Here is a 25655-nt window from a genome sequence, read left to right on the forward strand (position 1 = left end):
ATCTTTGGGGCTTGTGCTGTGGGGAGGGAGGCTAAGCCTCCGCCTGTGGCACTGGCATCCCATATAGGCGCTGGCTTGAGTCCCAGCTGCTCCTTTTCTGATCCAGCTCTCTACTATGGCCTGGGAAAGCAGTAGTAGATGGTCCAAGTACTTGGGCCCCTGCATCTATGTGGGAAACCTGGAAGAAGCTCCTGGCTTTGGATTGGCCCAGATCCGGCCACTGCGGCCATTTGGGGAGTGAACCAGTGGATCAAAGACCTTTCTCTCTGTCCCTCTCTCCTTCTGTAACTCTACCTCCCAAATAAAATCTTAAAAAAATAAAATCTTGGCCAAGGACATATAGGGCCCTGGCCCAGAGCAGTGGGAATGGGAATGGAAAGAAAACTGAAAGTGCTGAGAGGATATAAACGGGGCATAGGCTGAAGAGGAGAAGGGAGGAAACAAGTGTGTTCTAAGATTTGAGCTAAGATGACTTGGGAACAATGGCATCATTGTTAGAGTGGGGAGCTGGGCTGGGGGAAGATGATGACCTTTGCTTGGAATATAGTGGGTGTAGAAGGAAGGTGAGACAATGTTTTAGAGCTCTCCAGTGCACACTTGGCATTCTTCCAGTCACTTGGACAGGAGAGCTGCGGAGGTGACCCTCTATGCATCATGTGGGACAGAGCCTGAAGACTAACTGGTCCTAAATGCAATATGCTAGCAGATGTACATACTGAAACCATGTTTCTACATTCAGGTTGAATCAAAAGCCCGTGCTCTCCATCACAGGATTTCTATCTCACACAGGCCCATTCAGAAAGGCTGCTCTCGATTTCTTGGGCACATTTAGGAAGGACTACAGATCCTTTGAAATGATTGACCAGGATGACGACAAAGACTTAGAGGAACATGCTAGCAGACTTTAGACACAAAGCAGTCTGCCATGTAGAAGAGGCAACAGATCTGATTCTTCTTGAAGGTGGAAACAGGCTTAGTAAGTCAAAGTCACAGGGCGGAAGATAAAGTTGTATGAGCTGCCGGAGTTAGTGAGCTCCCAGTCACTTGGGGTGGGGGTGGGGGAGGGCAAACAAGCAGAGGCTGGAGCAGGAGCTCTCAAGGAAATTCTAGGAGGGCATCCCTGCACTAAGTTAAAGACTGGCATGGGCGGCTTGGTAAATTATTTCTTTCTTGAAGATTTTTCTGTCAGTTTACTGACAAGACTTTTGCTTGTGTTAATTTAAATTCTATGACAGTGAATGAAACATTCCTTTTGCCTTTAAAACAACTGTATTTGTTTAACCTAAAGATATCTGGGCATGTCCTGTGATGACGCTGAAGCAGCTCCAGGCCAAGGCAAATAGTTCCAACCCTTTGACCCCCTTTTCTAATTCATGCCCAGGTTCAAGAGCAGTCTTACATAATGAACAGCAAGATCACATTGACCAACCCTACCTATAATTCCCAACTCTAAAAGATCCTTTCCAAGTCAGAAATAGTACCAGGACTAAGTCTGTTGTTGGAAGTATACTGTGAAATGTCCACAAAGTGTAACAAGCAGTAACTCAAGTTACATGGGAATGTGGGGAGTTGATTTGTGTTGGTAAGTTATCAGTACACTTGGAAATGAACGAAGCGTGTCTGATGGCTAGAGTTTCTTATATTTGCATGGTGATTTACAAGTCTGGATGGACTTTAACAAGCATGGTTCTATCTGATTATCTTCAATCTCTTCCCCCAAAATAGTCAAACATGATTATATTAGAGGTTTGGAAGCTGAAGCCTAAGAAGATTCTGTATCTTCTCCAAGATCACAGAGCAAGTTGGCGAAAGAAAACTAAACTTTACATTTTCTGGCTCCTAGTGCCTATCTTATTTCCTCTTGGCTTAGTTTTTGGATAAAAGCAATGATCTCTGTTGGAGATGGTAAAAAGAGGATCTCGTTCTGTTGCTGATGAGTTGAGTGGCCCCTAAAGTTCTTTCTGCCTCAGTTTCCTCAGCTGTAAAATAAAAATAGTAAATAAAATAATCTTGGCATATTCTGCTCTGAAATTCTAGGAACTACAGACACAAATGTAATGACCTGGCAGAAGCTTGGCTTAAAATTAGTGGGTCACAGGAAATCTACCCTTACATTCCTTAGCTCAGCACTTAGCCCAACCCACAGGCCTGGCTCATCTTGATCTCGTCTCCCCTGCTTACCCCTTTTTACTTACCTCCTGTTTGAAACTAGAATGTTTGCTCCTATCTAAACAACCTATGTATTTTTGCCTCCATCCTTTGACTTCCTCTGTTTCTTCCACATCGAATCTCCTCCAGCCCCATCTCTGGATTTCCAAACTCTTCTACTTTTTACCGCCCCACTGAAAGAGCCTCTGCAGCATTTATTCCCCTCACCCCTCTAATGCCCTTCAATGTTTAGGTCTATTTTCCAGGTGTGTCTCCTGTTCTCTCTACAATTGAAGCTCATTGAAGGCAGGGGCTCCATCTTATTTATCTCTCTGTTGCCCACAATACACTTTCTATGGAGGGGGCAATGAAACATACCCTAAATATATTATCAGCATGATAAATATAATATGAATAAGATGCTATTTTAATGAACAGTTACTTGCTAGTAATTATTGGTACTTTACATGTGTCCAGAATCAGAATTATGTAGTGGAAAATTAAGAGCTCATGTTGTTTAATTTCCTTTATTTGAGGAAAAGGAGGCCAGGAAAAGCTGATAGCTGTCTATAGTCACATTGCTCTTCCATTCAGGTTAAAGACAAAACCAGATCAGCACTTTCCTAACCTCCACACTGCCTTTCACCACCATGATTTGCCCTTTCTGTTTCCATATTGAACAATGCTAATAATACATATGAATAGTAGGAACTCAACAGTGAATGGAAAACATTATAATTGTTGACATAATCAACCTGAATATTAGTTAGTATTTCCATTTCTTTTCCATTTTCTTTTTCCATTTTTTTTGATTACTTCCTTGAAAAAGAAAAGTGCATGACAGCATGGGAGGGTGAGCATGCTGTTGAGACGGGAGGAACTCTGACTGCATGGAGGCAGAGCTGGACAGCCAGCACTGGAGCAGCAATGGTGCTTTGAAAGGCTATGCCTGCTGCTATCAAGTGTCATCTGGCTACCAAGCTTTTAGCTGGACTAAACCAAGAAAGCTGTGTTCTGAAAGACAAACAATGGACACCATGAGTTGATTAAGCTATGAGAAGAATGTGTAACTTTCACAGAGCATCTTGACACATTCCCTTGTTTGTTCATAAACATCCATGAGCACCTCTTCTGTGCCAGGTACTTGCCAAGTTGTTTTGTAACTAGTGCTACCTCTCTTCCTTTCTTAGACTGTGAATTCTCAGTCTAGTGAAGAGGGCAGGTGATTTGATAAAGGGTTACAAGCTACTGGTGAATGCATGATTAGAGGGATGCAGGAAGAGAATACCCGTGGAAATGAGGTTGAGGGAGCATCCAACTGCCAGCCATGGGTGGAGAGAGGTGATGTGGGACTAGTGAAACGTGAGCTGGCTTTTGAAGTGTTTAAAGGAACTGACCAGCCAGACAAGAGTAAAATAGCACTAAAGAGTGAAAAGAATGGGCAAAGGCTCAGGGGTATGGCAGAGCCGTGTCACATTCAGCAAACCTGGAGAATTGAGTAGTAGATGCAGGGCAGGTTATACTTGGGGCAAATGGTAGGGGATGAGGCTGGTGTGGAGGAAGGAGAGAAGGTGAAGACTTTTGTGTGCTTTGCTCTGGCATCTGCACTCACTCTTGTGAGTGGGAACCACAAGATGACCTTAATGTAGAAGGGGTATAACTAGGTTTGATCTATCACATGTTTCTTTAGGAACCTCCTGTGATTGTCTGTAAATGAGGAAAGCTACGGTTAGGGAAATGAAATCCTGTTCATAAGGTTACACAGCTAAAATATAACACAACTGGAACTCAAATGCAGGATCTTCCAAAGATCTTGGCACTCACAATGGACAGGAGGGATATGTGCTGGGAGACTGGTGGGCTCCGGTCCAGATGCAAATTGTCTATAGCTTCTAACTCTCTGAATGTAGTACACTAGTCCCTCGTCTACAGTTTTGCTTCATGTGGATTGAGTTGCCCTCAATCAATGTCAGTCTGAAAATATTTTTTGACAGGCAGAGTTAGAGACAGAGAGAAAGGTCTTCCTTCCATTGGTTCACCCCCTAAATGGCTGCTATGGCCGGCGCACTGTGCCGATCCAAAGCCAGGAGCCAGGTGCTTCCTCCTGGTCTCCTATGCGGGTGCAGGGCCCAAGCACTTGGGCCATCCTCCACTGCCTTTCCGGGCCACAGCAGAGCACTGGACTGGAAGAGGAGCAACCAGGACAGAATCTGGTGCCCCAACCGGGACTAGAACCTGGGGTGCCGGCACCACAGGCGGAGGATTAGCCTAGTGAGCCATGGCGCCAACCCCAAGTCTGAAAATATTACATAGAAAATTCCAGAAGTAAACAATTCATCAGTTTTAAACTGTTCACTATTCTGAGTAGTGTGGTGAAATCGCACTGTTGTCCTGCCTAGGTCATGAATTGCCCTTGATCCGGCATATCTGTGCTATGTATACACTACCTGCCCATGAGTCATTTAGTAGCTGTCTCAGGTGTCAGATTAACTGTTACAGTATCACAGTGCTTGTGTTCAAGTAACTCTTTTTTTTTTTTTTTTTTTTTTTTTTTTTTTTTTTTTTTTTTTATCTTTTATTTAATGAATATAAATTTCCAAAGTACGACTCATGGGTTACAATGGCTTCCCCCCCCATACCGTCCCTCCCACCAACAACCCTCCCCTTTCCCACTCCCTCTCCCCTTCCATTCACATCAAGATTCATTTTCGATTATCTTAATATACAGAAGATCAGCTTAGTATACCTTAAGTAAGTATTTCAACAGTTTGCTCCCACACAGAAACATAAAGTGAAAAATAATAGATGATTTTTTTAAAATGATGATGAAATCAGATCAGACCTATTGTCATGTTTAATCCCAGTGAGAGTCAAGTTGGGAATTGAAAATTTCTTTCTTTTTTTTTTTTTTTTTTTTTTTTTTTTTTTTTTTACAGAAGATCAGTTTAGTGTACATTAAGTAAAGATTTCAGTCGTTTGCACCCCCATAGAAACACAAAGTGAAATATACTGTTTGAGTACTCGTTATAGCATTAAGCCTCAGTGTACAGCACGTTAAGGACAGAGATCCTACATGAGGAGTAAGTGCACAGTGACTCCTGTTGTTGACTTTACCAATTGACACTCCTGTTTATGGCATCAGTAATCTCCCTATGCACCAGTTATGAGTTTCCAAGGCTATGGAAGCCCCTTGAGTTCTCCGACTCTTATCTTGTTTAGACACGGTCATAGTCAAAGTGGAGGTTCTCTCCTCCCCTCAGAGAAAGGCACCTCCCTCTTTGAAGACCTGTTCTTTCCACTGGGATCTCACTCACAGAGATCTTTTTGCCAGAGTGTCTTGGCTTTCCATGCCTGAAATACTCTCATGGGCTTTTCAGCCAGATCCGAGTGCCTTTAGGGCTGATTCTGAGGCCAGAGTGCTATTTAGGACATCCGCCATTCTATGAGTCTGCTGAGTATCTCACTTCCCATGTTGGATCACTCTCCCCTTTATTTATTCTATCGGTTGGTGTTAGCAGATACTAGACTTGTTTATGTGCTCCCTTTGACTCTTAGTCCTTTCATTATGATCAATTGTGAACTGAAATTGATCACTTGGAGTAGTGAGATGGCATTGGCACATGCCACCTTGATGGGATTGAATTGGAATCCCCTGGTATGTTTCCAACTCTACCAATTGGGGCAAGTCAGCCCGAGCATGTCCCAAATTATACATCTCTTCCCTCTCTTATTCCCACTCTTATGTTTAACAGGGATCACATTTCGGTTAATTTTCAACACTTAAGAATAACTGTGTGATAATTCTGTAATTATCACACAGTTATTCTTAAGTGTTCAAGTAACTCTTACTTACTCTTTACTCAGTAATGGCCCTGAAGTGGATAAGTAGGGATGCTGGCAATTTGGATATGCCAAAGACAAACTGGAAGGTGCTTAATTTTAGTGAAAAGGTGAAAGTTCTCAGCTTATTAAGGAAAGAAAAAAAATTGCCTGTGGAGGTTGCTACTGGTCCACTTCAGGGCCATTATTGAACAAATTTTCTATCTGAAATTGTGAAGAAGGAAAGAGAATTTTGTCTGTTTTTATTGTACACCTCAAACTGCAAAAGTTACTGCTGCCATGTGAGACAAGTGCTTAATTAATGTGGAAGAAGAGTTAAGTTATAGGGTCCGGTATTATTTGTGGCTTCAGGAATCCCCTGGAGATCTTGGAACATGTCTTCCATAGACATGGTGGGACTGCTATAATCAGCTATCTTCCTGCCTTCTTGCTCCGTGAGCAAACAAACAGAAACGGCCTCAATTTTCCAACTCTAAAAGAGAAAACAGCCCTTGGGAGACTTTTGTGTAAGTTTCCTTAAGCCTAATCACCAAGGAGTTGAGGCATCTCTTAATTCTTAGAGAAACTCTCTGTGATGGCTCTTAGGTTTCTCCCTTGCTCTGTCAAGAGCTCCTCTCTCCCAGTTAGTGTTGGCCTTGCCTGGGAGACCACAGAAAGCTTGTGATGCATCCTGGGCACAGGCAGATGTGTGCCTGAAGGGAGTCTTGTTGCAGGAAAGCCATCTGCCTACTTTGTTGATGTGAGGGAGGGGCTAAAACTCTCTTGTTACGTCATCTCCTTTTGGAGCTGCCAGGAAGGTTTGGTTTTGTTTTGAACTAAGATCCAGGAGTGATGCTCAAAATACATAGCAGTTAGTAAGGCCTCAGTGTGGACATGGACTGTTGAGAACCTGACTGCCATATTGGTTGGGTATCCGCTTGGCAGCACCCACTAGAGAAGGAGCTTCACTCACAGAAGTAAGGCTCTTGGATGTCTGTACCCTTTTATCCAAGTGGTAGCTTGGGTCTCTTTCTCTTGAGGACCCTGATCGGGATGTACCAACATGCTTATACCTGCTTTCTGGGAACATTGCTCAAAGAAGAGCATTGCTATTTCATAGGGCTGGTAGGGCTCATTGGCTGCAATGGTGTGCCCTGGCAGCAAAGCCAAACCACTTCTTTTCATTTGTCATCTCACAGGGAGGAAATGGTGCCTCCATTCATTAAAGGGCCATTTCCCTTCAAGGGTTCTGTCCGTCCCACAGAACATTTTCATTTTTACCTGCCATAAGACTTAGAAAGTAAACAAGTATAATTCCAGTAGTCTCTTAAAGTAGAAAATGTCACCTCATGTTAATTGGGGCTCCTAAACTCAGTCTTTCTGTTTGGATATTTTCATAGTGATAAACACCATAAATAATTTGCCTCATAATAAAGAAACTGTAGGAGAAAGAACCATCTTTTAAGAGCCTTCACTTCTTCACATAATGAATTGGAGCTTCTGCACAAAGCTAAAGGCCCTCTTTACACATTACCTGTAAAAGGAATACAACTTGTATAAATTACCCAGTCCAGTGTAGGGTACTCTTGTAATACAGGTTATTAATCTACAGTAGCCCATACACAGCTAGTAACGTAGCATATCCCTTCTGGTAAAACGACAGCAATGCATCTCACCTGTAGGCAGTGTGTGGCTTCAGCGGTCCGTCACAGAATCTTTGCTGATTGGGATCACATTTCCCACCCAGGCTCTCCATCTCTGCTCCAAGCTTAATGTTAAAACTCTTGGAATTGCTATCAGGACTTTCAGCACATTTGCTGGCAAAATAATTCGTCTGATACACTCGAATGGAGGCGTTGTGCCTGTAATCCAAGTAGGAAGGGAGAGGGTGCTGCTGTTCTGGCTTCAGCTCATCGCTGCCTGAAGAAGAAAACCCACAGTTAAGGACAGCCTTTCTTGTCACGTCAGTGACTTCAATTCCGTTTCTGAGGCTGCTTCCTTAGCCACTGTCTCTGGTCATCCCTAGAGGTGGTCTCGAGAGGGTATTGTGACCCTCTCCTGATGAAACTGCTTTGAATTCACTTTTTCTAAAATAAAAATAAACAGAATGTAGCTTTCTATATGCACGCACATATATCATCATTTTGCTAGGAAGGGAAATAAAATGAGGTAGCTTTTTGCATCATGTAATGATGTGTGCCACAACTCCACAAAGTTGGATGACTCCCCATTGTGGGAGCCAACCCACTCAATCTGCCAATAATCACTGTCGTTGAGCTAATAAGGAAACCCCCATGACCAAGAAAATAGGGGAAAAGATAAGAGAAACCACGTCCCAGGCCAGAACAGTTGTCCCCCAAGGCACACTGCACGTGCGTGTGGCTCTGTTATCTTGAGCACAGCCTAATCCTGGCTCAAATTTGGCCCCTCACTCCGAGCCTTTCCCAGAACTCTTCCCCTGTCCACCCAGCCAGCTGTGTGTTTTGGCACTGCAACCGAGTTTTGATGTTGGCTGGAGAAAAGTATAATTGGGAAGATAAATACTGCAGAGATATCATTTACAATGAACTTCAAGCAGTGATATCATGGGGGTTCATTGCAGTATCCTGGACTCTTGTTTAATACAATTTCCTTATAATGAGTAGATCTTGGAAATATTTTGTTGGCAGTAGTTGAGAAGGAATGTTGCCTTTAGGCTGAGTGTATATGTTATGATATTTACACGAGTGGAGTGTTATCTTAGGTTACCAGATTACTACAACCCACCTCTGTGGACATTGATCATGGAAACCCACTGGCTGGAGAACACAAGGCTCCTTTTTGGAGTGAGCCGCCTTTTTGATTACAGCCTTATATTCATGTGGTAAAAAAAAAAAAATTCATCATTGCAGTCTAATTACATCTAAAGTCTTTGCACAGTTCACCAATTTGTCTGCAATTATGAGGTATGAGGAAATCTGGGATGCACCACTGACCTTTAGAATTATTTCATTATCAGCTTTAGAACAATTATATACAATGTGAAAGTACAAAGATGGTTAGTTATCCCAGTGAGAATAAAATATTATTTAGCCTAGAAATTGCTCCAGTATTTCTATTATTCACAAATGCATCTAAATTGTCAGGGATACTTAAACTCATGTTCACAACTTAAGTAATTTTGAAAAATATAAAGAAAGTAAAATATATAAGCAAGTTATATGAAATAAACACAAGCATATTTTGTATATAAAATATATTAATGCCATTAACATCATTTGGAGAAATAACATACCCAAGCCCAATGTAAATATATAATGGACATGCATGGCTCCAATACATCCCTAGTACAGATAGTTTGACAAATACATATAATCAGCTCTAAAGAGTATACTTAGTAGTTTGCAATGTTGTGATAATATTAACTAGTATTTGTCCAGTCAGTAAGAATTAGGTAGAGAATGAAATAATTTAGGAAACTACAGAATTTGGTAGAGTAAGAAGGAATGTTTCTCATGCACATCTTTTCCTTCTTCCAGGCTTTTGGATACTTCTATCACTTGATATGTGATTTGGGAGTATATGGTTGTTTGAGGTATTTGAGATGGGGAAAGGAAAGAGTTGAAGCATATTGCTATTTAATAGTAAAGAATAATGACCAAGACTGCATGAGACATGAGGATACTTAAACAAGTCAGGTGCAACAGACTTCCAGCAGTGCCTGGCACACAGTAAGGGCTCATTAAATGATTTTTGTAATTATTTTTGTAGCTGGTATTATTCTCCCATTCACTAATTAAACCCAGACAATACTAAGCTTTATTGCCAATGAGTCTTTAAGCAGTTTCTTGTTAAATCTCCCTGTATACAAAAGAGATGGAGCTCAATGACATAAAATTAAGTTTTCTACTCTTAAAGACTTTCATAGAAAAAGCCCTCCCTTGACCTTTTGAAAAGCAGTTCTGTGTCTTATGGTAGAGTTAGTTAATTTGTAGGAACTTACCATCAGCCTCTCTCACCACCACTGTGAAATATTTCACAGCTCCATTGGTGTCACTGAACCAGCTGCAGTTGACAGTAAAGTTGATGGAAGATTTGCTAATTAGCACCTCCTTTTCATTCACACGGATATGTGGAGGTGGTGGAGGAGGGCCTGGAAAAAGAGGTAAGAAAGGGACTAAGAGGGGCCCCAGCTCTGCTTTCACATGATAAATAACAGTCAGTGAGATGAAGGACTCCACACACAAAGGTATGTGAGAGCGAATGTGAGTGTGGGTGTGCACTTAAAGTTTATCAAGAAACTCTTGTCTTCCCCTGACAGGAGGTAGGTAGAGAGTGATTTGCCAGTGGTATATTAACCTAATGAAAGGGGCAGCTCCTAAGCAGGATTTCCTGAAGTTGTAGCATCAAATTGCTTAAAAGCTCCATTATAGCTCTAACTGTATCAGGCAAAGTGATGCATTTAAATCCTAATTCATTCAAGTACTTTAGTATCAATTAATTAATTTGCTCTCAGGATCTTTTGCTCAGAGAGATGTTTCCATTTCATGGAAGTGACTATAGAAGAGGCTACAAGTGAACTGCATGCCAGTGAGCAGCAGTGATTGTCTTAAAAGAGAAAGACGCAAAGCCCCTTTGCCCCATGCACACCCTAGGATACACTTACGATCTATCATTGTAATAGTGCTGTCTTCCACCACCTCACTGGTCATGCCAGCTGACTGCACTTTGATGGATACCAGGTACCTCTTATGTGGCACCAGCATCATAATGTTAAGCAGCGATTTCTCTTTTTCTAGTTTTCTGGAAAACTCGATTTCTTGGGTGTCCATTTTCCGACATTCAATGCTGTACCCATCAAAGTCAGAATCAGGAGGGATCCAAGAACAGGCAATGGCCGTTGAGTTCTGAGGGCGGCAGTGCAGGTTTTGTATCTTGTCTGGTTCTAAAGGGCAGAGAAGATTCATATTTCAGAACTCTAGAGACACATTGTTTTCAGTTCTTTAGCGTCCACTTAGTTCTGAGATCTAAAGAAATTGTTCTAAAATCAAAAATCTATTTGGATTACTTTTTTCAGGAAAAAGTTCTCATGAGGATTCAAGATAAGTTATTCCTGCCAGATCCCTCTTGGAAAGCATAAAAAGTTAAAATGTTGTTTCTTTAGAAAATTGTCAAGTGATAGGATGCTTGGAAACACAAATGTGTACAGGACAGTGAGATCAAGTGGCAGAAGGTAGAAGATGTGGCAGAGCAGTTAGCTTAGAGGTTAAAAGTAGCTCAGCCAGCCTGAACACAAATTCTATTTTCTAACTGCGCACTCTTGGCCCACTGACTTGATGTCTATACCTCATCTTCAAAATGGGGAGATTAAGAGTATCTACTTAATATCGTTATTGCAAAGATTCAATTTGTTTGACACACAGCCAGCCAGCAACCTAGGACAGCGGTTGTCTAGTTTGATTACTCATTACATGCTAGCTCTTTCAATGAGGAAATGATGAAGAGGTGTAACTGACTTCTTGCTTTCTGGGCCTTGACTTCTGTCTCCCTCCATTCTTTGCCTGCCCCTCCCTGTTCACATGCCCTGCTCTAAGCCTTGAAATTGCTCAGGAATTCCATGGTATGTCATGGTGTTCTGTCTCCTATTCTTTGTTGTCATTCAATTTTGTCTTCCTTGCAGAGTGGCTGACACACAGTAGGGACTCAAGAAAGGCAGCTGATCTTACTTCTTGTTGTGTATGACACAATAAGATTCAATCTGAAAAAGGTAGAGTTTAGATAAGTAGTTTTCAATTTTTAATTCTAGCAGCTGAGCCATGTAAACAAGTTCCCAGAGCCTCACTATGTGAGACTGGAGGGTCTCTGGTTCTGGGCTTTTAAATGTGTGTAGAAGGAAAAGATGCTGTGCTGGAGTAGAGACATCATCACTACGACCCCCATTCCTTCCCTTGCTTACCTCCTCTGCCCGGGAATTTCTGAGGAACCCCAGGCTCTGGACTAGAACTTGAAAAGCTAGGTCTTGACCATCCTATTTCACTTCAGGAGATGAATACTTTGATAGCACATTTTAAAAGGCGGCAAGCCCATTGTTCTGTTGACATTGCACTCAATACAGTACCAATTCTCAGATGGCCATAGTCCTCTATCAAAAGTCAACCTATCAAAAAGGCTCACAAAACCATTGGGCTTTATGAGGAGGGGGTTTAAAAAATAAGACATAGGGAAACACTTTGCCTAGCTGTTTAGATGGCAGTTAAGATATCCATGTCCCACATTGGAGTGGTTGGATTTGATACTCTGGCACTTGAACTTTGACTCCAGCTTCCTACTGGTATGGACAGATTCCTGTGACCCATAGGGGAGATCCAAGTTGCATTTCTGGCTCTCAGCTTTGGCCTAGCGCAGTCCAGGCCATTGTGGGCATTTGGGGAAGTGAGCCAGCAGATAGAGCTCCCTCTCTGCCTGCCTGCCTGTCCCTCTGAGTTTAAAAAAAAAAAAAAAAAAAAAAAAGGAAAAAGGCAGTTATGTTTGGCCTTAAGGAGATCAAACCGGGAAAACCATTCTATTTTGTTGTTGGCTTTTAATGGTCTGTCTTAAAATTTTATCTTCTCTTCTCTACCTCTCCAATCTCCTGGATTTGAAATAATCTGTCCACTTATAAACCATTGAGATAGGGCTGGCTACATAATTTTCAGGGTCTAATGCCAAATGAGAATGTGATGCCTGTTACTCAAAAATTAAATTTCAAAACATTAACAGCCAAGAATTAAACCAAGTATGTGGCCTCTGAAGCATGGGCCTCTGTGTGCCTGAGAGGTTGGTACCTTGGCCCTTCTTATACAAAAGATCATTCTTCAGCTCATGAAGAATCTGTTAATAGATTTTTGAGCAACTATGTGTAGACCTAATAGTAGCCCATTGCAATGGCAGTACCTAGCGTCTTGAATTAGAAATCAGCCCACCTTCTCTTGACACACACTTTTTAGTAACAAAATTTGTCCTAAAAAGGCACAACTTTGAAACACTCTGAATGAATTCTTGTTTCATAAGTTCTACAAATGTCAACCAAGTCACAGGAGGTTAGTTGAAGTAATTTAGGAAAAAAGTCAACAGTGTTTTTCAAGAGAGGAAGGATTGGCTCTTGAGGCAAACAATTGTGCCTTTTTAAACATTAACTGTTTATCAATCTGTTGTACTCCTTTCAAACCAACTCACAGCTGAGACACCTTGCCACCTTTCTCTTTTAGTCTTGAAGAAAGTCTTTCAAAACATCCTACCTATTCCCTAATTATGATAATTCATAGAAAGAATCTCTCAGCGTGGTGCTCTGCTTAATGGATTAGATAACCCAGCCTACAACAGGCTACTGAAAACTCATCCTGGGCGTGTTTCAAATTTCTTAGTTCCTGTTCATGTGTTTCTCTTGGCACACGACTGATCCCAAACTGATCTGTGAATACAATATGGAGCACAAGATGTACCTGTTCCAGCATTAATGCTTACTGAGTAAATGAAACCACTATGCCCTTAAATTTCTGTTTGTCAGCTATGTATTTTGTCAACAACCAATAACTACGTGATCTGATCTGATCGTGGAAGCTACCCATACTTGGTATTTTTGAAAAAAATTTGTTTGGATTGAAGTTGCTACATTGAAACCTTGTTTTTTTTTAAGTTTGTTGTATTGCTTCCCAAATGCCTTTGGGAAGAAATTGGCATATGTTTCATTGTTGAAGTATTATTATCTGTAAGATGTACAGTGAGATGTCTTAAATGATTCCTTTGCTTTTAGTTTGGTTCTTTTCAATTTATTCTCTACCTATACCCACAGTGACTTTGTAAAATATAAACAAAATCATAATATCTCTGCTGAAATTAAGTGGCTCCATTTGGTTTAGAACATATTTCAAGGTTGTTAGCATGCACAAGAGACGTTGTATGATCAGATCCTCTTAATTTTCACCTTTGGTGCTCTGGCCAGCTAAACTTCTTGCTGTTTCCCTATCAGCAGAGCTTTCTTTTTCTTTCCTGATCTTGGAATATTTTATTCTCTCTGCTTAGAATACTTTCTACTTCTTTGCCTGCCTCTACCTGGTCTTCCCTTAGGTTTTAATTTGGATATTTCATCTTCCAGGAAATGCCCTTGTTTTAGGTCGGATGCCTCACCTGTGTTTTTATAGTGCCATTTACTTCCCTCATCACATTCAAAATTGTCTGTTTAATGATAGTACCTCCCAACCAATTGTAAGTTCCATGAAGGCACATTCTTTATTGTCCATTGATGTTAATGTTGAATTAGTAGGGAAAAAAATCTACATGGACTTCTGCCTGAATTCAAATGCAGCCAATTCCAAGTAAAAATGTGGATTTCAACCACGCCTCATTGGAATAAGATGTTGAGCATATAATCCTCTCACTCCATCTCAGAATCAAGAGTAGCAAAACATGTCATACTTGTCCTCACAGATCCAAAAATTGGTTTGCTGTAGGTTTTCCAGGAGTCACCACTGACAGTCCTGACACTGAACTGATAGGATCTCCCTGGGCGGAGACCATACACAATGCGTCCTTCCGATTTTTTGTTGCTGTAGGGATTGAAGACTGTGAGTGCATCCCTGGGGAGCCACTGCAGTTCAAAGTCATTGTAGTCTGTCCAGTCTGGGGGCCCCTTCCAGGTGATGGCCAAGGATGTGTTAGAAACATCAGCAAATGACAAAAGGCTGGGAGGAGCTGGAGCTGTACATACAAGAAAGAGAAAAGTCACATGATCACATCCATGGCATAGCAAACATAAGGCCACTGAGCAGTATCAGACATGTTTAATGTACTCTGTAGAAAGAGATAATAATAATTTGTGGTAAGAGTTTTCTTGTTTTAACTTACATAAAGCACCCAAAGGCAGTGCTCAATAGTATCCCAAAGTCCCAGGGAGCACGAGTGTACTCCAAATGAGTTACAAGTGTGTGAGGTATTGATTCTAGCAGATTTCATGGGTGCCAGGGCTGGAGTCCATGCATAGCTATGTCTCAAAATAGATAGCATGTTGATTGGCCCAAGATGGCATAAAGATACTAGTATCATCTATATGTCTGAGACATGAAAATACTGAGGAAGAACTACTAATTAACACAACGATGATGTATAGATTGTTCCCCATTTTAGAGATAAGAAAACTGAGGCTAAGAGATGCTCAATGATCTGCCCCACTGATATAGAGAACTGGCAGAGTTAAACTAAGGACCTCTTTTTGACCAGTCTTTGCTTGTTATCCTTTGTTCAATAGTGCCTTCCCAAGTTCAGGAGCTAGTGTGCGGCACGTCATTATCGGGTTTATTTCTTGTCACTGAAATCATGATTAAAATGCAGCTTCGGTAGCTGTTTCCCACCAGCATTGGGCTTCTTACCTGTCCTGCCCTCCCCTGTGACCTGATTGCTGAGGTCTCCGCTGTGGGTTACCACACACAGTGTGTATTTTCTTCCAGGGACCAGCCCATGAAACCGCCACTCCGTCAGGTCCTTGTGCCTCCAGTTTTCCTTCTTTGTGCCATTGGGATTGTAGAGAATTAGCTCGTAAAAGTCAAGGTCTCCAGGGGCTGGGCTCCAGCTGAACCAAAGGCTATCTGTCATGTTCTGATTAGATCCCTTGAGATGGCTCACAGGGGCCGGGACTGAAACAGAAGAAAAACTTGTACTGAGAACAACGCAGAAGCTATGGCATTGGTGAGAACGTGAGCTGTGTTGGGCATAAGTGTGTGCAGTATGCATTGTAGAGGCAGATGTGGTGCAACCTAACACATAACAAGACAGGTGGTGACTTCTATATTCTTGACACCCTATGAAATAGGTCTTCACAATAAGTTAGTAGTTTTGCTTATAAAAGACCCATGAAATATTGATAAAGTTTCCAGCTGGCCCATCCCACTGCCATCTGCCATCTTGACAATCCCTCTCTGAGTCTCTTTAGTTCCTTTCCGCTTGCCTTTACACTCTCAGTTCTCTCAGGCTCTTACCAAAACCTGTACATGCAAATCTTCATTAGGAAAAGAAGTGTGCACAGTGTCTCCTACACTGCATAAACGAGTCAAAGGCCCCTTGTCTTGGGTATTTGAGCACTGTTTCTCTTGGGAGAATGATGACACTGGCCCCCAACTTGAAATGTTTGTTAGCAGGTACTAGAAGATGTGCAGAGGGCGCATTGCTCTGGAGATGGTAACTCATAGGCACTTCTTCTGTGGCCTAGGCATATTACTGCTCCATGTCATTCCCTTCGGAAGGCAGACTGCTCTGACACTGTGGTCTTCCTATGGTTTCCCTCACCTTCAGGTTTTAGCTGAAATGCCTTCTCTGTCTAAAGGAGGGTCTTGTCTCTCAATCACAATGCATTGTTCATTTTATCACAGAAGCTAAGGCATTCCAAAATCCTCTCCCTTGACAATGGCTGCCCATGCTCTCTGAGGTCAGGGGCATTGTCTGCCTTGTTTTCTGTCATATCCCAGCAGTGGGCCATGTGCCTGGCATGGAAGAACACTCAAATACTATGGACTAATGAGCAAAGAACTGAATGGGGAAAAAAGACTCAGAATGTAGGAAAGGAAGTGAATCCACTTCTTATTTGTGGCACAGAGAGATCCCTCTCTTTTTCCTGGAGCCCTTTGCTTCTGTTCCATCTAGTGCTGCATTTCCATTGGCGGTTGCCCTTCTCTGGACCCTCCCTCTATTCTGTCTATTTCACCTAGGAAGTAGGAGGGCATAACTTGAATAGAATCACGATAGGTTACAACCCTCTTGTACAGTTTGTGGCAAGTAGAGGATTGAGATTCATTTTTCATTATGCTCCGTGAATCAAAACCACAGATGCCAATGTAAAAATTGCCCACACATTATTTATATAATGTCCAAGGTCTGCTTTAGGCTCAAAAAGCAGTGAATCCTGGGACAATCCCCTTGCTGTACATTACTGCTTGGATGTGGGTCTTACCTGTTCTGCCAAACATGAAAGACTCATTAGATAGCTCTCCACTGTGAGTTACAATCACCATTTTGTACATTCGACCTTGCAGCAAGTTCTGGAAAGAGAAGGTCTGGACTTGGGGGTCAACTTGCGCTCTCTCCTGAAGAGTTCGATCTGGGTTGTACAGAAAAATGTTGTACCAATTGAGCTCCCCCTCTGAGGCTGTCCAGCTGAAAGACAGGTGTCTGGTGGAGTTCTCTGTGATCCTCAGGTTGGTGACAGCTGCTGGGACTGGAAAAGTCAAGGATTGAGGGACTGAGAATGAGTTTTGGCCTGACCACCCACAATTAACCCCTGGATGGATGTGCAGCAACCAAAAACACAGTGCCCCTGCCTTCAAAAATGGAGACATATGCTACAATTATCAACTTTATTAAAAACAAAGTCATAAGACAACTAAAAAACAGGCATGAGAAGTTATTTTCACAGTCATTTTTGGGGTAATGAATAAATATTTGTCTGATCTGTTTGACTAAATGCTTTTCTAACACTAAGAACAAGATCAGAGATCAAAAACCTACTTCTCAGCAGCAGCTGACAGCTAAGCAGTGGTCACTGGAGAGAAGAAAGTGGATGGGAAAGAGAAAAGCAACCAGCACGAGGAGAGTGGATTTAGGGATGTGCAAAAGAGAAACAGTGAGCAGAGCCCAAACCATCTATAAAATTTGTATTAGGGTTGCAAAACCCTGCTCACTGCTGCCTGTCGGCATGGTGGTCAGATGCTCCGGGAAATGACCTGCCTCCCAACTGCAGGCACAGATGTCGCCTGATTCCTTCAAAATCTTCAGGTGCTGATGGAAATGCTTGAGTCCTCTCTATACCCCGAACTCTTCCTCAGAACTGTTTTGCTTTCTCCTCTTGTTATCTAGGCCACTAGAAGTTGATCTTTCCCATGGTTCAACCCTTTGTCCCCTTTCCATTCTATAATACTAGCTGAGCCATCAACCTCATCCACTTTTTGCTTTGAACTAACATTTCAGCCCGTCTTTCTGTTTGGCTCACTTCTCTTTGCAGCTTATGGCCATATGTTCGATTGCTTGTGGTTCTCTCTCTTTGCAAGTCATTGAGATATCTGACTCAATATAGAACTAGACCCTGTAGAAGTCTCGTCGATTCTTCCTCTTCCTGCTTCTTATTTCAATTAATTACATCACCTTCTACCAGATACCCCGGATGGAAACTGAAATCCTTACCTCTATTGATCATCTGCTCAGCCTCCAAGTGCCACCTTATCTAATGCAGAAATATTTCTTGAATATACACACTGTTCTTCATTAGGGCCCCACAGTAGTTCGGCTTTTGACGCTTATCATCCTCTGACTGTTGTCGCCTTGCTCTCTCTGTCCCAGCCACACAGGCCTCTGGCCCCTTCCTCTAGCAACAGCCCACCTGGAGTCTTTGCCTTGCAGTTGGTCTGCTTGCAGGTACTCTTCCCCAAGTATTTGCATGACTGTCTCTATCACTTCTTGCAGAATTTTACTCAGTTATCACCTTTTCAAGGAGCTCCTTAAAGACTGTACTACCTTAAATGGTAAGTCCCCAACACTTGCTGTCCTGCTTTAATTTTTACCCTGGTATTTGTTACTGTCTACCTGCTGTATCTTTCACTTATTTTGTTTATTGCCTTTTTACACTACTAGTAGCTAAGCTTCATGACCACAGAAGTTTGTTTTATTCATTTTGGTCAGTCTGGCTTCTAGAACAGTGGCTAGATTATAGTAGGTATTCAGTAATGAATGATTGAGTCTGATTCTTTCTCTGTTCAATCTGTTATCCACTGCCATCTGATTTGAGAAGCAGAGAGAGAGTGGGAGTGCATTCCCCCTTACTGGTTCACTCCCTGAATGCCCGCAATGGCTAGAGCAGGGCCAGGCTGAAGCCAGGTGCTGGGAACTCAACCCTCGTCTTCCACATGGGTAGCAGAGACCCAATTACTTGAGCCATCACTGCCAGTTCCCAAGGTGTGCACTAACAGAAAGCTGGAATCAATGAGAAGAGCCGGGATTCAAATCCAGGCTCTCTGATAGGGGATGCTGGCACCTTAATCGTTAGGCCAAATGCCTACTGCTGTGTTTTATCTTCTTGAAGGCACACGTTTTTATTAAAAAAAGTTTACTCTGTGGCTGAAAAATTTTTATAGCCTCCTCAATGTGTATTAAAAAAAAAAAAAAAAAAAGGAAATTACACTCCTGAGGAAGGCCCTCGGCCCCAGTCCAACTTGCTGGACTCACTTTTCCATCATGTCGCACACACTACAGCTGCCCACAAGTTCTGGTTGTTTCTTCTCGCACCTCATGGCCTTTGTACAGGCTAGTCTGTTGGCATAGAGTGTTCTACCTTCTCTCTATATGGAGAGTTGCTTATAACAGCTCTCAACATTGTTCATGCCCCTTACCCTACAGTTCTTACACAATAGTAGACAGAGATATTTAGTAGAAAACATCAATTTGTGTTAATTACCTGTTCGGCCTTCAGTTTGGGCTTCCTTGCTAAAGAGTCCTCCACTCACAGTTAGGATCTGTATCTTGTATTTCTTGCCGGGTGTCAGATCTTCAAATTTGTGCTGCTTGGCGCTGGCTGGCTCGGACATGTTGCTCAGAAGAGCTCCGTTCTCATTCAGAAGCAGGATATCATATCTCTCTGCCACACCAACAGCTTTTTGCCAACTTATTATTAAGGAATCACTGCTGTATGCATTGGTTGCGGTGATTCTCTGGACAGTTGCTGGAACTGCAGAAACAAGAGAAGCCATACAATTCAGATTCTGTCACTTAGGGCAAAGCAACCGATGTAGAACGTTCCCAAGTCAACTGCTGATCACGGACAATGCCTTTGCTTTATGTGTGTGGCACTGACATATAAAGAGAAAGTATTTCTTGGCTTGAATTCTCTGAATAGCTAGTTTGATTTTCCATTTCCTCTCTGAATTTAGACAGGATCTTAAAGTCAAGCAGGTGGAAAAGTTAGTGTAAAAGATGTTGATAAATATGGAACAGTGTCTATAATGGATGAATATTGAACACATTTACATACAACAAATGTAGCTTAGATGCTTGGAGCATGTCTTTTGTTTTCATTTTTATTCCCAACATCAACTCCAGTAAAAATTTTAATTCTTGACATAAGCAGTAATATTCTCATAATAAGGGTACAGTTGTCCCTTGGCATCTGTGGGGCACTAATTCTGGGTCCCCCTTGGACATAAAAAAAATCCCAGGATGCTCAAGTCATGGTGTAGTATTTGCAGAAACTATGCCCATCCTCCCATATACTTTAAATCATCACTAGGTTACTTACAATATCCAATACAATATAAATACCATGTAAATAGTTGTTACACTACATTCTTTAGAAAATAGTGCCAAGGGGCCAGCATCGTGGCATAGCACGTTGGGCTTCTGCCTCATATGCAGGCATCCCACATGGGCACTGGTTTGGCACCTGGCTGCTCTACTTCTGATCCAGCTCCCTGCTAGTGAGCCTGGGAAAGCAGCAGAGGGTATCCTAAGTCCTTGAGCCCCTGCACCCATGGAGGAGACCAAGATGAGTCTTGGGGCTCCTGGCTTCAGCTTGGCCTACCCCTGGCCTTTGGGACCATTTGGGAAGTGAAACAGTGAATGGAAGATTGCTCTCTTTCCTTCACTTTCTCTAATGCTGCCTTTCCAATAAAAAATAACATCTTAAACTGTTGAAATCTATTTTATAAAGAAGAAAATAGTGACAGGAAGAGAAAGCTGTACATGCTTAATACAGATGCAAATTTTTTCCCCTGAATATTTTCAAGCTGTGAGTAGTTGAATGCATGGATGTGGATCCCCCAAATAGAGTGGGCTAAAAGTATTTGTACTATATGGCCCCTGATGTAAAAGGCAAAGTAGAATTATTTGTTAATAAAATATTTCTGATCTGAGATTTGTTTCCTCCCAATCTCCTTAATCTGTTCTATATAATCTCCTTAGGAGATTTCATATCCTCTGCTGGTTTGGATTGCCATCCACACAGTGATAACTCCTAAATTTAAACTTGCAGCTCAGCGCATTCTCCTGTCTTTGCAAATTACATTCTCCCTGGATGTTCTCCAGTCACCCAATACTCACCTCCCTTTCTGAATCTCCTCATTGTCTGTTGTTCCTAAGTTTTGGTCCAGGTAAAAACAGAAACAAAAACACGTAGTTTGCCACTCTGCTCCTTTTACATATATATCCAAACACAAATATCTTGTCTCTTCAATTCAGCTACTCTCTCCTTCTTCACTGCCGCAACTTAAGACAAAATCATTTCTTGTATCCATGATTGCCACAGTCTCTTGACAAGCTCCCTGGTTTCTTTTCCTCTCCATGTGTCAAACTCCACCCTGTATCTATGTATTCTCACAGCACTCCCATGTCGGCGGCCCTTAAGTGGCTCTCGGCAATTCTCAGACACCTTGCCAGACGTGGGGCCTCTGCATGACTTAGTCTATCTGCTTGGCTGGCCACAGGGTGTGCGTTCTCTACGCTAGCATAGTATGTAGCATGTAGGTCATGAGATGCGTCCTGCTGCTTTTCACTTCCAGGCTTTTGTTTTTCCTATTGGCACCAAGAAAGTTTACATTTCACCTCAAAGATGTCTCAGTCTCTGTTTAAACCTTACTTCCTCCTGGAAGCCTTTCTGACTCTTGTTTGTTTGCTGCCATAACGTCTCATAATGACTTTTATTTTGGCCCTTGCCATGTTGTACAGTAGTTGTAATTTGACATCTTTTCTCCTTCACGAGATCCTATGATTCCTGAGGCCAGGGGCTATCTTATCACTGAATTCTCACGTTTCAACACAGTGCTTGATACAAGGTTAAATAGTACAGATAGGAGCCAGCTGTGCGGCACAGCGGATTGACGCCCTGGCCTGAAGTGCCAGCATCCCGTAAGGGCGATGGTTTGAGGTCTGGCTGCTCTACTTCCTACCCAGCTCTTTGCGATGGCCGGGGAAAGCAGTAGGACTTGGGCCCCTGCACCAATGTATGGGAGACCCAGAAGAAGGTCTTGGCTTCGGATCGGCACAGCTGCAGCTGTTGTGGCCAACTGGGGAGTGAACTATCAGATGGAGGACCTCTCTCTCTCTCTGCGTAACTCTTTCAGATGATTTGATTTCTAAATACTTTGATTTATTTTGAAAATCTCTAAGTGAGACAGGCACTTGTAATTGTATAAACTTGAGGATTTTGATTTGTGAATGGTTAAGTCCCTTAACTGATCCATTACGGAGAACAATGATGCATTCTACAACTGGGCCCTGCTCCAGGGGCACACTCACCTGTCCGCCCGACCGCATCGATCTGGTTCTTCAAGGACCCGCTGACCGAGGCGATGGCGATGCGGTACTGTTCCCCAGCCTCCAGCCTGTGGAATGTGTGCTCAGAGACGTGCTTGGGGATTGTCTGAGACTCCACCTTTTGATCCTGCCTGAATGCTGACACGGTGAAGGAATCAACATCTCCCCCACCAGGAGTCCAGTTCACTGTCAGGCTATCTGTGGCCCCGTTGGGAGAAATGTGAATATTTTTCACAGCGCTAGGAACTAAAAGAGAAAATACAGTGAAAAGCCACGATTTCAAGAACAAACTGACAATTTTCAACCAAAGTTTTTCAGGTTTCCAATGCTCTGGCAATCCCCTGAAAGCATGTACATGAAAAAAAAAAAGCATCAGTTTGCTATTTTTCTCAGACTTATCTGGCCTCCTGTGATGTTGAAGGAGGAAATTTAGAGGGTGATCAATGCCAGTGAGACGGTGAAGGGCTGCTTAGATCTCTCCTTTATAGCTGTGGGACTATAGGAAAATTATTTAACCTCTAGAAGTTTCAGTTTCCTTGTCGGAAAAATGACAATGATGGTAACAGCGAGGATTGAACGAAATGTAGGTGTGAAGAGCTTTGCATTGTAACTTGTGGAGAAATGTTAGCTGTTACAGCAGTGCACCTGTGTATGCCTCACAAACACCAGCTAGTTCAGCATTCCATGCTATTGTCTGGGAGCTGCTGCCATTCCCTGTGTCATGCTTTATTAGGACAATACCACTGTCTGTGTCTTTGCCTTCTTGCCATCTTCCTTTTAGCCTTCCAAATCCCTACTTAAAAGCCCAGGATACCTCACATGTTCAAAACACCACTAAGGAGGGGACTTGAAAAAGTTTTTGGAAAGTGGAATTGCAAGATACATTTATTTTAATGCAAGGCATACAAGGGGGTCTTCAAACACTTCATGAAAAATGTGTATTATGAACAAACTATGTGTGGATTTCAAAGTCTTTTTACCCCCGAGTAAACTTTTAATTCCATTTTCCAGGAACTTTTCAAAGTGCCGGTGTATGCACTCGGGTCCAAGAACAGCATCTCAAGTACCTGTTAAGCCCTCGATGAAGGCTGACTGTTGGACGTCTCCACTGATGGTCAAGACAAGAATTTTGTACTGGCGCCCTGGTGTGAGGGAGGTGAATCGATATTCGGTCGCAGTGTTGACAAGGTGAAAAGGAGGAAACACTTTCATGTCGTTGAAGAGGAGCTGGATCTCGTACTGGTCCACGTCCCCCTCAGCTCGTGACCATGTCACATGCAGGTCCTCGGTGCTCCGATTCTGCAATGTTAGATCCTTCACAGGCTCTGGAACTAGGGAGACAAATGAGGAGACACTTCAGGAAAGGGACTTGATCTGAATTTACCTACACAGTAACTTATGAACCACATTCAAGGAACTGGCATCTCTCTCCCCCTTCCCCAGATAAACTAGTTGAACTACCTCATGCATAATTAAACAAGAAAAATTGGAAGCAACCACTAAGATTGTGATGTTTTTCCTGACCTAAATCTTACGGGCGAAATGTTGGTAGAATATAATTATGACTGAGAACATTACTCATTTTATAAGATAAAGCGAGAAGGTAAGATTTTAATGCCACAATGCAGGAGGACTGGGAAGCGAAGGGGAACATGTAGACTTCTTATTCCGTCACTAAGCTTGCTCTTACCTGCCAATAAATATTTTGTAATTACAGGCCATGTCTTGCCGGAACAACGTTAGGTGTATGGGGATTGTAATTTACTAAGCAGTAAGAAGAGAAAATTTACATTGTTGATAAATTATCTACTCGGTGACCTTCAAGCTCAACCAGTCATTAAGTTTTACAAGCATTCCACTTACTGGTTCTCCCATTTGCTTGTTCGCTGGCTTCATATTGTCCACTCTTAGTACTAACAGTGACACTGTACAACCGTCCAGGGACTAGCTGTACAAACACGCACTCATTTTCTGATTTGGGAATGCTTTTGGTTTGAACGAAGTTGTTCTTGTTTTTAATGGTAACTTCATAGTGGTCAAAGTCACCCGGAGCGTGCACCCAGGATACCTTTAAATAGTCACTCCGGGCCGAGTGGCTCACGCTGACTCCTTGGACCTTGTCAGGCACTGGAAAAGACAACAGAGTAGCTAAAGACTTAGTGGTTTGGGGTGAGCAATGGGTCCCAGGTTTCTGTCTGCATTTAAAATACTGAAGCTTTAGATCACACATTTTTGGAGGCAAAAGACTGCTACACTACATGGAGTGATTAAATGGCTCTTTAGCAGAACCGTATGAATTCATTTGAATCCCATTGTTTGCCTATACAATGTCCTGTATGAGATGGAACATTAACGTGAATGGCAAAGGTATTACAAATGACAGCATACCTTGGTAACTCATGAGGTGATAAGAATATAATTAATCAAAAAGGGGCAGAAAAGAAAATATGGATGGTCAGTTAATACATAAAGGTATTCTACATCAAGGCCAGAGTATAAATACCATTGTACGTCCATTAGACTTGTAAAACTAAAACTGATAGACTCACAGTATTGATGCTGTATGTAGATGCAATACAATCAGACAAGATGGAAAGCAAGGGAAGGATGAACCAGGAGCCAAGCTTTTGTTGTAGGTAGTGATTTTTCATGAATACAGTAAATTATTAGAAGTTATTAACTAGAGAACACAGTATTAAAAGGTACTCTAATTTGGGGCTGATTTTTATTTAATTCAACAGTAGGCCACAGTTCATTATTCTGGTTATAACTGGACATAATGATATAAATGAAAAAGCATGAACTCAAAGCTACTGTATATCCTCTATACGTGCAGATGTCATCTGTTTGGGCTATGTTAAGGGATTTCTGCTCTAGTCAGAGGCCAAGTCTTTTTTTCCACATCTTGAAGTGATAAAGAAAATCTGCTATGGGTTGGATGTTGACTGTCTCCCAAAGGCCCAAGAAGTAAAGATTTGGCCCCCAGACTCTTTGATTAAGTTTCTACCCTCTTAGCATTTCTAACCTAATTATGGTGTTTGAAGGTGATGCCTTTGGGAGATCATTAGATGGGGTTGAGTTGTTTGGGTGGAGCCCCCGCAATTGAATCCTGGTGACTTCCTAAAAGACTACATAAAAATATATGCTCCTACTTGCCATGTGAAGCTTGGTGTCACCTAGGAATACCATCACCAGAGGCTGAAGCAATGGTACCTACCTGATCGTGGACTATGAACCCCTGGAACCATGAACCCAAATAACCCTTTCTCCTTTATAAAGCTAGGCTTCCTTGGATAGTAACTAATACAGTATCTATGCTACATTTTTTATGATGTTTCTCATATCTACAAGTTGCATTAGCATCTTTTTTTTTCCAGATTTATTTATTT

The 25655-nt window shown here is 42.2% G+C and overlaps 1 protein-coding gene across 2 annotated transcripts in view; it reads right to left on the bottom strand.

The window, feature by feature from the left end:
- Window positions 1–25655, bottom strand: part of PTPRB (protein tyrosine phosphatase receptor type B) — a 142001-nt gene that overhangs the window by 36875 nt on the left and 79471 nt on the right. For both annotated transcript variants that reach the window (XM_008256785.4, XM_051845665.2), the window contains 10 exons: window positions 24130–24393; window positions 23334–23597; window positions 22249–22512; window positions 19418–19687; window positions 16925–17188; window positions 15351–15614; window positions 14401–14682; window positions 10613–10891; window positions 9950–10099; window positions 7644–7887 (listed from right to left, as the gene is read on the bottom strand). In XM_008256785.4, coding sequence (XP_008255007.3) covers window positions 7644–7887; window positions 9950–10099; window positions 10613–10891; window positions 14401–14682; window positions 15351–15614; window positions 16925–17188; window positions 19418–19687; window positions 22249–22512; window positions 23334–23597; window positions 24130–24393 — 2545 coding nt within the window. The remainder of the gene's footprint in view (window positions 1–7643; window positions 7888–9949; window positions 10100–10612; window positions 10892–14400; window positions 14683–15350; window positions 15615–16924; window positions 17189–19417; window positions 19688–22248; window positions 22513–23333; window positions 23598–24129; window positions 24394–25655) is intronic.

Source organism: Oryctolagus cuniculus, chromosome 11 (genome assembly GCF_964237555.1).
Source record: "Oryctolagus cuniculus chromosome 11, mOryCun1.1, whole genome shotgun sequence".
NCBI lineage: Eukaryota > Metazoa > Chordata > Mammalia > Lagomorpha > Leporidae > Oryctolagus > Oryctolagus cuniculus.